At 44.2% G+C, this 15,066-nt stretch overlaps 1 protein-coding gene across 6 annotated transcripts in view; it reads left to right on the top strand.

The window, feature by feature from the left end:
* Positions 1–15,066, top strand: part of LOC131690553 (alpha-catulin) — a 504,668-nt gene that overhangs the window by 412,689 nt on the left and 76,913 nt on the right. For all 6 annotated transcript variants that reach the window (XM_058976422.1, XM_058976423.1, XM_058976420.1 and 3 more), the window contains 2 exons: positions 8,249–8,436; positions 8,516–8,621. In XM_058976422.1, coding sequence (XP_058832405.1) covers positions 8,249–8,436; positions 8,516–8,621 — 294 coding nt within the window. The remainder of the gene's footprint in view (positions 1–8,248; positions 8,437–8,515; positions 8,622–15,066) is intronic.

Raw genomic sequence — 15,066 nt, 5'->3', positions numbered from 1 at the left:
AATCATTTCGCTATCGATTTATCAATGTGTCTGAAAATCTGATTTCAATGACAATCTCATGAGCCATTATTATTCAGGTGGTGATACTTCTGGGTATCAGGGACAGGGAAGAGAGGGTGGACAAACATGATAGGGGGAGAAAATATTAACTTTCAGTTTCTGGCATCGGGAGACCTACGGCATGGGTTACAGTCTCGGACGGCCCAAATCAGGAATTGCATGATGTTTCTCCTCGAGTCGGCAGGGGTTCCTCCAGACAATTTCGTAGTACTGCTCAGATGCGGATCGGCACCACACCGAGTTGCGCGTATGATGATTGTGCTATAGGTCCCGCGTTAGCTGGCTATTCGACAGAGATGTTTTGTGTTAACTTGAAGTCCCATCAAACCATCGATGGTGTATGGTTCAGACGAAGAAGAGCACTTCTGAGTGTGTAAATTTAAAGGGTTGTTAAATATGTATTTGTATTTAAAAGTTTGTGTTCAACTGACAATAAGTCTTATTGAACTAAACTAAAAATAAATAGCCTAACAGCAAACGCTGACGAAATTGTGATGAATTGGTATCGAAGTCGAAGTGCTCTGCAAACATGTTGAAGCGGCGAAAAACAGTTTCCCTCCACGCATTAGAACGAATCATCATGTACGAATAATGAAAATATTAACGTACCTAGAGTACTACCATGAGGAACTCCGGAATTATTAGAAAAGTATTCAGACACGCTGTCACCAATTTGCACGACGACCTCGCGGTGTTCAAAGTAGGATCGCAGCCAGTGGCAGAATCTCGTGGTACATCCTAGTTTATCAAGCTATGCTAGCAGAATTTCGTGGTTAACTGTGTCGAAAGCAGCCTTAAGATGGTGTAGACCGTGTACACCTGGAGTTTCTTGGATATTTTTTTAATGCAAAACGATTTGAAGCTAACTAGATTTGTTGCAACCAATCGACCAGGGACGAATCCGTACTGACAAGTGCTTATGTAATGTTTACTAGCAGAAAACAGCACCTCGTTGATAAGCGATTCGAAAATTTTGGCTCGATTCTCAGCGAAGTGATTCCCCGGCAGTTCTTGATTTTGCTTTTGTCACCTTACTTGTGTACCGGAATCATGACTGAACACCTTCTTTCTCTTCGTATTAACAAAAGTCCAGAAGCCCTTCGGATTTCGTCGCAAGTTTTGCTGGATGCGGTTCACATATCCAGCAATGTATTGTAACAACGGTACTCATTACTGGCTATTGCGAAAAAGCACTTGAGAATAAAGCTTCGTCGATTTGTGTACGCACGTACAACGTTGACATGAATGCGTTTCAGATTCCGAAGCATTACCTTTGACCAGGGAGGCATACTAGGAGGCTGTTAATTTGGAACGGATTTTTCAACACAGTCAAGGAGTAATCGACTATAGAGATCAACCGCAGCATCAAGTAGTACACTCCAGTCGATCAGCAATAGTGAGAGCGGCGTAGAGCTACTAGATCAGTTTTGCGAAAATTAGGACGATTCACAGCTAGAGCTTCTTCATATAGTGGTGATGATAGTTATCCAAAGGAACAATCACACTGGAAGCTTCACTCACAGAATACTCAGGCAAAGCGTTCTCATTGACGAAGACAAGGTCAAGAGAACGAGATTGGTGGTTGGAAATCGTGCTTATTTGACTTAGTCCGTGAAAAGCCATCCCGTCCAGAAGTAAGCGGCTGGCAGGATTTGTTGTCGAGGATAACGGGTTAGGGTAAGCGTACCCACGTCCAGAAGAAACCCACATGAGTCCTGGTTGGTTGAAATCGCCAAGGACTATCATCACATCGTTTGCATCTGTTTGAGAAGAAGCGTGCTCTATGAAGTCTAGATGTAGCTGTGTAATAGAAGAATATAGTCGTTTTTCTGGAGGAATGTAAAAAGCTCCAATAAAAAGCATTCCTTTTCGAGCGCTCGGTCGAGATAGAAGTGTTTCATTGCCAGTCCGAGTGGTATTAAGCGACAAAGAATAGTACTAATCCGCGTTCAAGCTAATCTTACGCACTCTCCGCCTCGTCAAGGTTTCAGTATTTTTTCCCTTCTTTTGTGTTTCTGTTTCTGAATACCGTTAGCCGGCCAGTGAAGCAGTGTTCTTCTAGTAAGCCGTCTGGATACCGTTACATACACAAGTATTATTTTACGTTTCCCCTTCTTGGTTGTCTTACTAACGTGCATTGGGCAATAGGCCCGTGCAAAAATGACTTCCTCTGACGGCGGTTCATCTTAAGGTGAGATGGACGTCGAAACAAAATTGGCTCCCCGGCTCAAAGTATATCCAAACTCGGCCACGGGGCCCGTCGTGATCTTCTTCCGGACCGTGACAGAAATATCGAAAATTCGTCCTGATAACCTTCGGGTGGTTGTAAACAGTTTAAATCAGGCAAATGATTTTGCTAATTACGGGCCCTTTAGGGAGAAGTACAGGGTGTATTTTCCAGCTAACAGGGTTGAAGTCTGTGGGGTCGTTTCTGATTCGAGTCTGAGTTACGAGGACTTGCTGAAACACTGACTGTTTCAAAGACCCCATGCTTAAGCTAGTGGAGATACTGGAGTGCAAATGTTTACATTCAGCATCAGACGCATATGACGTGAAAAAAGATACGTCAACTCATACTCTTATCGGATGACCTTCGCCGGTTCTGCTCTACCTAACGACCTCCTGTTTGCCAAGGTTGGTCTACCTGTTCACCTCTTTATGCCACGGGTCATGAACTGTACTAATTACAAACAATTAGGACACACAGCCATTGTAGCAATAAGGCCAGCTGTGGGAAATACGGTGGGAATCATGCGGAGGATTCCTGTGGAAGGGATGTCGAAAAGTGTCTCTTTTGTGGGGAAACCCACATTATCACCCGGCATGTCCCGCGTACAAACAGACCTAAGCGTTCCCTTCAGGGACGCTCTATGCAATCTTTTGCAGAAATGCTTAAGATAGCTACGCCACCGGCCTCTACGAACATCCATACCAGTTTATCTACTGACGAAGGCGACTATGATGAACCCCAGGATGTAACATCTTCTGCTGCAAGCAATAGAAAAAGGAGGAACATTTCCTCTTCCAAGCTTCGTCGTAAAGGCCAGAAGGTGTCTCTTCATGGCCCCCCTAAAATAACTACTCAAGGAAGTACTGGTGCAAAACCGAAGCAAGTCACCCCCGGTCTCAGTAACCTGAGCTCAGAAAAGGAGTTCCCAGCACTTCCAGGAGCATTAGAAACCCCAAATGTCCCCATATCTCAGCCAGAGAAAGAAAACAGCGCTGACTTAATAAATTCCTCAAACATTGTGAACCGTATTCTTGCAGCTTTAAATATTTCTGACCCCCTTAAAAGCATCTTGATAAGCTTTCTCCCCGCAGTAGAAACATTCTTGATGCAGTTCACTACGAAATTGCCCCTCCTTTCAGCGATTGTATCCTTCGACGGCTAATTCATCCAACGAGGTCAAGGATTTAATCACTGTTCTACAGTGGAATTGCAGAAGCATTATCCCGAAAATCGATTCGTTTAAAATCTTACTAAATAATTTGAAATGCGATGCATTTGCCCTATGCGAGACATGGCTCACTTCAGAAATAAACCTACATTTCCACGATTTTATTATTATTCGCTTGGATCGAGAAGACTCTTACGGAGGAGTACTTTTGGGGAGTAAAAAGAGCTATTCTTTCAACCGAATCGACCGCCCCTCGACACCAGGCATTGAAGTTGTCGCTTGCCAAAGCAGAATTAAAGGCAAAGACCTTTGCATTGCTTCCACCTACATCCCCCTCAGAGCCTCAGTTAGCCACCGACGGCTTTGCGATATTGCGGAACTCCTCCCCGCACCGAGGCTAGTTTTAGGTGACTTCAACTCCCACGGTACGACGATAATCGATCTACCCTATTCCATGAGCTTTGCGACAACTTCAATATGACCATTTTGAATACGGGTGAAATGACACGGATTCCTGCCCCTCCAGCGCGTCCGAGCGCCTTAGACCTCTGCTCGACATCGCTGCGATTAGATTGCATGTGAAAGGTAGTCTCTGATCCCCACGGCAGCGACCATCTGCCAATCGTAATTATTTTTGCTAACGGTTTAGGGCACTGTCGAAAAGTGCCGGCCCGTGGTTCGGGCACAGTGTATAGTGTGGTGTCGGTTCGCCATAAGGGCTTAGCTAATTGCAAAGGAGTCGAACGAGCAAAGCTCTCCTCCACAGTTAATCGCCAAGGAGAACGATGCAGGGCGGACAAAGGTTCCCCCTGGGAAGATCACTGCGGTGACTTCCGGGATCGTTTACGGCGAGTAGATGATCCGGTGATTTGTCACCATCGTCGCTAGGGAGGTTCCAACAAAGGAGCCAAGCTCACCTCACTAGCTAAGAGCCAAGGACCGCTGCCGGAGCAACAAACGTAAATCGCGAGAACTCGGCCGTTGTTGTCCCGGCCGGTCGGAAGAAACCGCCCGTCAGATCCGCCACCAGCAGCATCATCGAAGTTTGCAGAACAGAGGAGATCGGAGTAAATAAACACGGTAAAATTTAGTTTATTTGTTCTCCTTTTTCTGTGTTGTTTACATACGAAAATCCGAAATTCCGGTAGAGGCACCTAGGCCGCCCTGAAAAGAAGGGTACGCTTGGCAAACAAGAATCCGAATAGTGGACTTACCGCTACTTACAACCGAATATAATCAATGTTTCGTATGACACGAAATATTGATTGGAAGAGCTATTCGTCCCCGATATCCGGAAAAGTAGAATCGACACAAGAGCTTCCTCCGGAGGAAGAGTACAGGTTCCTGGCTGGCTTGATTTTCGATACCGCGATTCAAGCTCAGACTAAACGCGTACCAGACGCGAACTCTCGCGAGTGTCCTCCCAACCCATGAAGGGACAAAGAGTACTCAGACGTGTACGCGGAGTAGGCCGCCGCGTATAAGACCTTCCGGGACGACGGGCTGCCAGCCAGCTACCTAATAGTACGCGATAGCGGAAACGCGCATGAAGAGTTTTATGAAAGCCAAAAAATGTAGCTACTGGCGTCGGTTCGTCGACGGGCTAACGAGAAAAACATCGACGAGAACTCTTTGGGGCACGGCCCGGCGCTTACGAAACCGAAACAGTACTAACGAGAGTGTGGAATGTACGAACCGTTGGATATTCGATTTTACCAAGAAGGTTTTGTCCGGATTCCGCCCCGGCACGTCCCCTCACGATAACGCGAACGAAACGCCGTTTTCGATGGTGGAGTTCTCACTTGCTCTCTTGTCATGTGACAATAAAGCCCCGGGGCCATACAGAATCAAATTTAACTTGAATCTGTTGAACTTATTTAATAAGTTTCTCGAGGGTAACATTGTCCCTCATGACTGGAGGTTAGTGAAGGTCATCGCCCTTCAAAAACCAGGAAAACCAACCTCCGACCACAACTCGTATCGACCGATTGCGATGCTGTCCTGTATCCGAAAGTTGTTCGAGAAAATGATCTTGTTTCGCCTCGATAATTGGGTTGAAGCAAATGGCTTACTGTCAGATACACAATTTGGTTTCCGCAAAGGCAAAGGGACGAACGATTGTCTTGCGTTGCTCTCAGCAGAAATTCAAATGGCTTATGCGAGCAAAGAGCAGATGGCATCAGTTTTCTTAGATATAAAGGAAGCTTTTGATTCAGATTTTATCAAAAAAAAAATTCTGAGAAGCTGCACCAGCTTTAAACAACTTTTTGCTAAACTTGCTGTCTGAAAAACACATGCATTTTTCGCATAGTGATTTATCGACATCACGAATTAGCCATTTGTCTCTTCCTCGGGGTTCAACTTTTACGTGAATGACATTGATGAACGTCTTGTCAATTCCTGCATACTAAGGCAGCTTGCAGATGAATTGCAGATCTGCAGGGACCATTGCAAGATACCTTAGACAATTTGTCTGCTTGGGCCCTCCAGCTGGGTATCGAGTTCTCCACGGAGAAAACTGAGCTACACGTATGTTCAAGCTTCAATGAATGGGTCAAACTATTGCTCAGGTTTCAACTTTCAAATATCTCGGGGTCTGGTTCGACTCTAAAGGAACCTGGGGATGTCACATTAGGTATCTGAAACAGAAGTGCCAACAATGGATCACTTATCTCCGTACAATAACCGGAACATGGTGGGGTGCCCATCCAGGAGACCTGATCAGGCTGGACAAAACAACGATATTGTCGGAGATGGAGTACGGGAGTTTCTGTTTCCGCTTTGCTGATTCAACTGTATTCTTTGACACATAAATGAAGGACAAGATTCGTGAAATCCCGGATCACATACGTCCGAAAGTGATCCAAAGCATCTTTGAAAGTAAATTTAGAGAAGTCAACTGCAACAAGAAGTTTTACACCGACGGGTCAAGCCTCGATTGGTCCACTGGCTTTGGTATATTCATTCAAAACTTCACAGTCTCATTCAAACTCAGTTAACGTCGCAGAACTTACTGCTGTTCAGTACACCCTTGGGATCATTGATACTTTCCCCAGCGATCATTGCTTTATTGTCTCGGATAGCCTCAGCTCAATCGAAGCTCTCCATTCAATTAAACCTAAAAAGCACATTCTATATTTTCTAGGCAAAATCTGGCAGCGTCTGTGCGCTTTGTCTGTAAGATCGTGCAAGATTACCTTAGTTTGGGTTCCCTCGCATTGCTCCATTCCAGGTAATGAAGAAGCTGACTCTTCAGCTAAGGCGGGCTTTTTATTACTCATCAGGGAACCCTTGAAAGTTGGCAAACTTTATGGAGCAATGGGGAACTATGAAGGTGGCTACATTCGATAATCCTTAAGGTATCGACAAAACCTTGGTTCAGAGGGATGGATGTGCGTCGGGATTTCATTCGCGTTATGTCTCGGCATATGTCCAATCACTACACGCTGGACGCTCATCTCCGACGTATTGGGCTCGCTAAAAGCGGTATCTGCACCTGTGGCAACGGTTATCACGATGTCGAGCACATTGTCTGGGCATACGCCTAGTACTGTTCTACCCCATCTCAACTATTGGATTTCCTTCGGGTCCGAAGAAGATCACCCAATGTTCCGGTTCGAGATGTACTGGCAAGCCGCGATCTCCTCTGTATGTCCCTAGTATATACCTTCCTTAATTTCAATATTCAGATTTAACTGCCCCTATTATTTCTCTTATCAATCTCAGAAATCTTCGGTCTACAGTACCCCACCGATGGTTTGATACGACTCCAAGACGACACAAAACATCTCTGTCGAATGACCCAACAAACACGAGACCTACGGCACAACATCACACGCGCAACGCGGTGTGTTACCGATCCGCATCTGAGCCGTACTACGAAATCATCTGGAGGAGGCCCTGCCGGCTCGAGGAAGACCGCCCGGTGTTCCAATATATGACGGATCCGTCCGAATCTGTAATCCTTACCGTTGAATTCCGATGCCGGAAACTAAAACTCAAAATTACCCCCCTGCCAGCCTTGTCCAACCACTCTCCCCTGTCTCTGATACACAGATGTAGGACTTCAATCTGTAATCTCGTTAAGAAATGGCCAACAGTACCACTACTCGAAAATCGCCCTAATTAATCCCGTCTAATCTTAATAAAATTCCTCTTAGTTAATAAATCATTGCTTCAATAATCTCCCTTCTAAAAATCTTAAAGTGCACTATTATACAAAAATCGCACCAAATGACGCCCTCGCCCTAACCTTACGAATATTATATTATCCACTCTCCAAAATGTATAAGTTAGCTGTAAAATTTTCTTTAGTTTCATTATATAAAAACAAAATAATATTTAAATGTGTAATCCCCTAGTTTTAAGAAATTCTAAATGTAAAACAAAGAAAAAAAAACGCAAATGTCTTTTATCAAATAAACGAATGTCTGATAAAAACCTTATAGGTACTCAACATAAAATCGATTCCATGATTGCTAGAATCTTACCCAAAAATTATAAAGCTACCAAAAAGCGAGATCCGCATCCGAGGAAAAAATTCGAGCACAAGAGAGTCATTACAATACTTAACACAATACTTCTCCGAACCCATCTAGGCACACCTAAAATCTCGATATACCTTCGCACCAGTATGTGCGTCATACCCTCATCCTAAACACTAATAAGCTTTCTGCCATAATCCTGCCCACAAATATCTATTCGTCGGCTTTGGTCGATCGGACAAGCAGCAAACCAGTGACATCTTCTCATCGACATACACCTAACTTTTCCCTTTTCTTTCCTTACAGGCTCATCGATAGAGCGTTTATGTGATATTGCGGCAACGGACCCGGTGGGCTACGCGCCCCGGCCTAATCCGATTGACGACAGAGGACCGATGATACGGGCAGCCCGGACCCTGCTGAGCTCGGTGACGCGGGTCCTACTGCTGGCCGATATTGTGGTCGTTAAACAGTTATTATTAGCCAAAGACAGGGTAAGTTTCGAGCGGACGGAGTGCGTGCGTCCAAGCTGTGGCATTTGTGTACTGATTTTGAATTGTCTCTCGTTCACAGGTAGCTAGAACTTTAGGTAGATTAGAATCAGTGGCCAATTTTACAGAATTCGTGAAAGCCTTCTCAGTGTTCGGTGCTGAGATGGTGGAACTGGCGCATGTGACAGGTGAGTTTAATTCGTGATACAGTTTGCCTACGTTTATATAGGAACGGGGAGTGAATGTGCCAACAACGAACATTATGTTCTGCCGGAAATTAGCATGGTTTTCGTGCGTTTGCTTTTAATTCAACCACATAATAAAAACCGGATTGTCGCATTTTCCACCCAACTGTGCTGGTGCCCACATTCGTAAATCGAAAAGCAACGTCAACTCGATGTTGAAATATTTTACATATTCGGAACTCAACCCATCCGGATTTTACTTAAGCAGTCGTAACAGCCTCAGAACCACCAGCGTGAAACGTAATTGTATATCATCGATGTATACAATACATTTTGTGCCTGGTAGAACATGAATGGGGCGTGCTTTTCAGAATTTGTAATTTGTTTCGCGTACACGGTTTATCGCTTTCGGTGGTTACAGTTGAGAAGTACGTACATGTGCTGTGTATTAATGATAAGTAGTTAAATGAGGGGGAAATGCATTGAATGGAACCATTCGAGCTTATCAGTGTTGTAGCAAACTGATTGTAGACCATGCGCCTGCAATGGGAATTGATTGTTAGGTGGATGCGCACGGTAGTTCACAACTCAATTCACATTTAGGGTTTCCTAAACCACATGCTAGATAATTTTGGGTCACAAGGACGTAGCCAGCCAGGGAGCCCGAAGGGCCCAGGCCCCCGAAACCAAATCCAAAAAAAACGTTTACTACTGTATACAGAAAATATAGACGCATCGATAGCTTTCTCCGTAAAGCTTCTAAGATTTATAAATCTCAAAAAAAATCATTCTTAAACTTTTAAAATAGTTTTTCGCGAAACGTGCTAAATGGCGCTTGTCATAAGACAGCACAACAGCGACGGTTTGTGTCATTGCAAAGGAAGACCATGCTAACAGACAGTTTTATTATTTTCACGGACCTCAAAAGTTAAAATTTTTATTTAAATTTGATGATACAATAATTTTTTCTTATTAATTATATTTTCTTTAAAAATTTAGCTGATTCATTTATTTATTATGCTTTAATAATTTCATTAATTTTATTTAGTTTGATCGAATTTATCAAATGTTCAACTTTATTAGTTTATTTCACTCATTCTGTTTGGTCGATTCATTCATGTCATTTCATTAAATTTTATTCCAGCGCAGAAACAAATATTTAATCCTAATTTCAAAGAACTCTTATATGTTCATGCTGCTTTCATATTGCTCAATGCTAGTTTATCGAACGAAAGTGGGAATAATTTGGTGGTTTCAGCTCGTCTAGGGTGATTTGTGTTCCATTGACGTTGATCCATTGTCGCACGTCCATGCTTAAATGGCAACCGGCTAGATCTGGCTATAGCTTAACTACACCATCATGAGACTTAATGAAAATTATTTTGAACACTTTCAAATTTGCAATCTTATCCGTCACGAAAACGATGATTTTCTTGCAACAGGAACAGATCCCTTGCCAAACTATAATTCTTTTTCGTAAAATCAAACTTTAGCTAACATGATCGTTTTAATAATTCAAATTTTATGGAGAAAAATGTATTAATACCATTCGGTTCAGAGAATTTAGTGCTTTTAGAAGTAAATTAGTTTAAAGTTAGTGTTATTATTAGCATTATCGTTAATTTTCTTTAAATAGTAAATAATAAACATCACCATTATTATCATAGAAATAATCTATCTCAGCAAGTTCTACGATTCTTTCTTTGACTCCATTCGATTATCTCTTTTTATTTCGACGCAACGATCACATCGTTCATAAGCAAAAACAACGATTTCGAACTCACTATATTTGTGGTGAGGTTAACTATTAAATATCAGCGAAATGAAAAGAGGTATGGATGAAGTGTCAAATAACAAATTATAGAGAAAGTTAAGGGGTACCAAATGAACAACAGAAACGATCAATTTTGTTGATTAAGTGGTTATATATGTTGAGATGCGAGAAAAAAGTGAAAAGTTTGAATTTGTATAAGCATATGAAGCCCTATTTTTATGAAATACTTGTTATAAGTTTAGCGTAGTACAATGTTCAATTTACAAAATCCACTTGAGAACACAAAAAATAGTAATAATTGTCGAAGTTAGAGCAATTTCCGCAAAACGCGTTTTTTTCAAAGAGATTTGCCGTGCCTACTATTCCTGTCCAACAGCTCAACTGAAATCATCAAACTAAAAAAAATCATTAGTACCTGTCGTGTCCTTGAACGATCGATTAATAATTTTTTTTTTTAAGCGGGGACGATTTTTTCCAAAAAAATCACTATTTTCACCTGAAATAATTATTAAAAAATTCATAATATTAATATGAAAATTTTTACGAAAAAATGGAACCGTTCAAGGACACGGCAGTTAAATTACGAACAAGCCAAAAAAAGTTTTGAGATCGGTTGAAAACTTTTTCGGCAATCGTAGTCACCGCAAAGTTGTTTTTGGGAAAAATGATTTCGAGATAATCGCATTTAAAGTTTATTTTTTAAGCAACACCTCCATAAGTGAGCAAGATGAAAAACGCTATAACTTTGCGTCTACCGCTCCAATCTCTATAAAAATTTGAGGTAACATTCTTAAGAACCTGAACTTTACGATACAAGAATAAAGAAAAATTCAATTTTTTGGCCGACCTCAACATAATTAGAATAATTACAGCACTTTTCGGTAAACGCTAATTATGAGCTATTTTACTAGTAAAAACCTGTTTTGATCCACCTAGCGGTGCAATTGTGCCTTTCTCAATCATGAACACTAGAATTTTTTTAGTTGCTTATATTTATTAAAAACTTTCAAATGTATACATTACAATTTTATAATACATGACTTGACAACTATATACAAGAAATCATTATTCGAGTTCTAAAATTTTGCAAAAGAAAAAACAGCCTCGGTAATATTGAATTGAAAAAAGAAGCGAAATCGGTTAAGTCGCAAAAAGTCGATTTTCATAAAAAAAAAATTTTCGAGATAACATAAAATCTCGACGTTTGATGCATTTTAAAGTTTGGCATCAAAAATACGATTTCTAAAATTTCATGGGGTCCCTTTGAAAAAAAAATTTGAGCTCCGGCTTATCTGGAAATTTTATAAGTGACCGGACAGTTCAGTCTATATTTCCGGGACCATATAAGCGATCCGTATGAAATTTTATAGACATCTGTGGGGATAGCTATCATTTGGGACTAAGTTTGTGAAAATCGGCCCAACCATTTCCGGTAAACTGATGTGAGTTCGTTAATTTTGAAAGATGGTCGCTTTTCCCGGGCACTTCCGGAACCGTCTATGGTGGTCAATGTAGTCAACGAAAGTTCGGTTGGCCGTCGGTGACCTAGAACAGCAAATTTAAGTTGTTCGAGAGACATTTTAGCGAAATTTTTACCTTTTTTGCTTTCATCGGAGTATCGGTTTGAATCGCAATTTGCTATGTGAACGCACGCAGAACCTGTAACTCCGGAACCGAAAGTCGGATCGGGATGAAATTAAATAACCATTTACGGGGACGCAACACGTTTTATTTGAGTTTGGTTTGAATCGGCCCAGCCATCTCCGAGAAACCGATGTGACTGTTATTCCGAATTTGAATACTTCCGCCGGGGCTTCCAGCACCGATCATGGTGGTCAATGTGGCCAAAGAGACTTTGAATGGATGTTAGTGACCTAATACTACAAATCGAAGCAGTTGTGATCATATTTTGGAACAATTTTCACCTTTATACATTCATTGCAGAATTTATTAAAATCGACATTTTCTGTGTGATCGTACTCATCACCCTGTAATTCCGGAACAGGAAGTCGGGTCCATCAGAAACTCAATAGCAGCCTATGGGAACGTTGTATCATTTGAGACTAAGTTTGTCAAAATCGGTTCAGCCATCTCTGAGAAAAATGAGTGACATTTTTGATCACTTACACACACAGACATACATACACACATACATAACTCCGCTAGCGAATGACGGATCTCAATAGTAGCATGTCTGTAATAACATACGTACATGCAACTATTGAGAACCAGAGATACAGGTCCAAAGCCCTGGTAAAGGAGGATGGTTGTGATGATCCGGGCCGAGATCACCACGTAAAGCAAGGTAGGGCATAACCCCAATTCCAAGGCGTGAAGCGACCCGTGCCGAGGGATGAGTGATCGAGGGGGTGAAAAAGATGCTCGATCGTTAACGGAGCCTGTGGGGTACCTGGGCAACCCCCACAGTAAGCGTCCCTTACCACGCTAATGCGGAGCTCTGGCGTGGCGGACATATATTTCTCGCGCTACTCGTGGGACTATACATGGAGATGAATAAAAATAAAAACAAACAGACGGAGGTGCCAAACCCCTTCGCTAGAGGTGGTTTGGCGAGGTCTCCCCCCCCCCGTGGGGAGAGTAGTGGAGCGATGAGTGCTGCACCCGAAAGCACCAGTGACCCCCCAGCAGCGGTAGGCAATATCCCTACCAATGCATCGGAGGGGCCAATAGCTGCGATGCGCAAAGTAGCGAAGCAACTCGATTCTATAATCGACTTCGCTAGCGCAAAGCAGAACATAGCCAAGGAGTTGAAGTTGAGCCTCTTGGAGCTCCGGAAAGCTGTTCGTGTCGCAAGACAGGAACAGCAGGCCTATGTTGAGAGGGTGGAATGTCGGGAGAGGCCCGACAGAGAAACCCAGACAGTGGCCTCCAATAGGGAGGAAAGAGAGAAGGTCGATAGAGGTTCACAGAGAGTGGCCTTTACCTTCTACGGAGCAGTCACGTCGATCGGAGCGGCGACTGAGTTCCCCTCGAAGGGAAAAGGAAAGGGCAATCGCAAGACGGCATCGAATGCGAAGCGCCCTAGGAAGTCGCCAGGCGAGGGTGCCAAAACCGACACCACTCGGCGTGCAACCGTCAAGGTCAAACGCCGCCTGGGTGAGGTAAGCGAGGGCGAGAGTGACCTCGCTGTGGAGAGCGATGGTACCAGCAACCCGGCACGACCGGGGCAGGGGGGCTCAAACCCCTGGACACTGGTTACCAAGAAAAAGCCGGCACCGAAACCGGAGGTACCGCGGCCTGCGAGGAACGCCAAGGACAGAGGCGAAGCCTTGTGGTTAAAAACCGACAAGGACAAATACGCCGATGTCCTTAAATCGATGAAGGCGGCCGAAAGTCTCTCGGCCCTTGGGCAGGATGTGCGTAGCGTAAGACGCACCAACACGGGAGAGATGCTCCTGGTGCTGAAGCGAGGCGCACAATCAAGTGCAGTATATAAGGCCTTGGCCCAAGAGGTCCTTGGTGAGGGCGCCCAAATCAGGTCGCTAGGTGCGGAAACAACTCTCCAGTGCAAGCACTTGGACGAGTTCACGACCGCAGAAGACGTCGTCGCAGCCGTCAAGGAGCACTGCGGCGTCACAATCGAGCGGGCCTCTGTGCGATTGAGGGACGGACCCTCTGGCACCCAAGTAGCCTACCTCAGGCTACTGAATGCGGATGCCAAAAAGGTAACCGAGAAAGGGAAGCTGAAGATCGGCTGGTCGGTATGCCCTATTAGTATACCCCAGCCGCCTTCAGTGGACAGGTGCTATCGGTGCCTAGAATCCGGCCATAAAGCTTACGAATGCAAAGGCATAGATAGGAGCAAGCTATGTCGTCGCTGCGGCGAGGAGGGGCATAAAGAGCGGGGGTGCACTAAGGCATATAAGTGCCTTATCTGCACCGCTAAGAAGCAAGCCCATAAACATGCTATGGGCGGACCTTCGTGTCCCTTCGGCGAGTTAAATAAGAAGAAGCCGTGAGAGTCACACAGCTAAATCTTAACCATTGTGCAGCAGCCCAACAGCTGCTGTGGCAGTCGGTCTCGGAGTCGATGACAGATGTCGCCCTCTTATCAGACCCGTACAGCATCCCTGCCGGCAACGGCAATTGGGTGTCGGACGGGTCTGGAATGGTGGCAATCTGTACAACGGGAAGGTTCCCGGTTCAAGAGGTAATACACCCCTCCGCCGAGGGTGTGGCGATTGCCAAGATCAATGGTGTGTTCTATTGCAGCTGCTACGCCCCACCAAGGTGGCCAATAGAACAGTTCTACCAGATGATCGACAGGCTCTCGTCGGACCTCGTGGGCCGGAAACCGGTAGTAATAGCGGGAGACTTCAACGCTTGGGCAGTGGAGTGGGGCAGCCGCTGTACAAATAGCAGGGGTCAAGCGCTAATGGAAGCGTTTGCGAAACTCGATACTGTGCTAGCTTATGATGGCTCCGCTAGTACATTCCGTAGAAACGGAGTGGAGGCGTGGATTGATTTGACCTTTGCCAGCCCGAGTCTGGCTCCAGGCATGGAATGGAGGGTAGACGAAGGCTACACCCATAGCGATCATTTAGCAATCCGCTTTAAGATCAACTATGGTGTGCAGCATCCGAGGGCGGGAGATCCCTGTCAGGTACGCGGGTGGAAGTCCAATCACTTCGACAGCGAAGCTTTCACCGCGGC

This window comes from Topomyia yanbarensis, chromosome 3 (genome assembly GCF_030247195.1).
Source record: "Topomyia yanbarensis strain Yona2022 chromosome 3, ASM3024719v1, whole genome shotgun sequence".
Classification (NCBI taxonomy): domain Eukaryota; kingdom Metazoa; phylum Arthropoda; class Insecta; order Diptera; family Culicidae; genus Topomyia; species Topomyia yanbarensis.
Note: the sequence above shows the minus strand (reverse complement) of the source record. Positions and strands in the feature narration are given on the sequence as shown.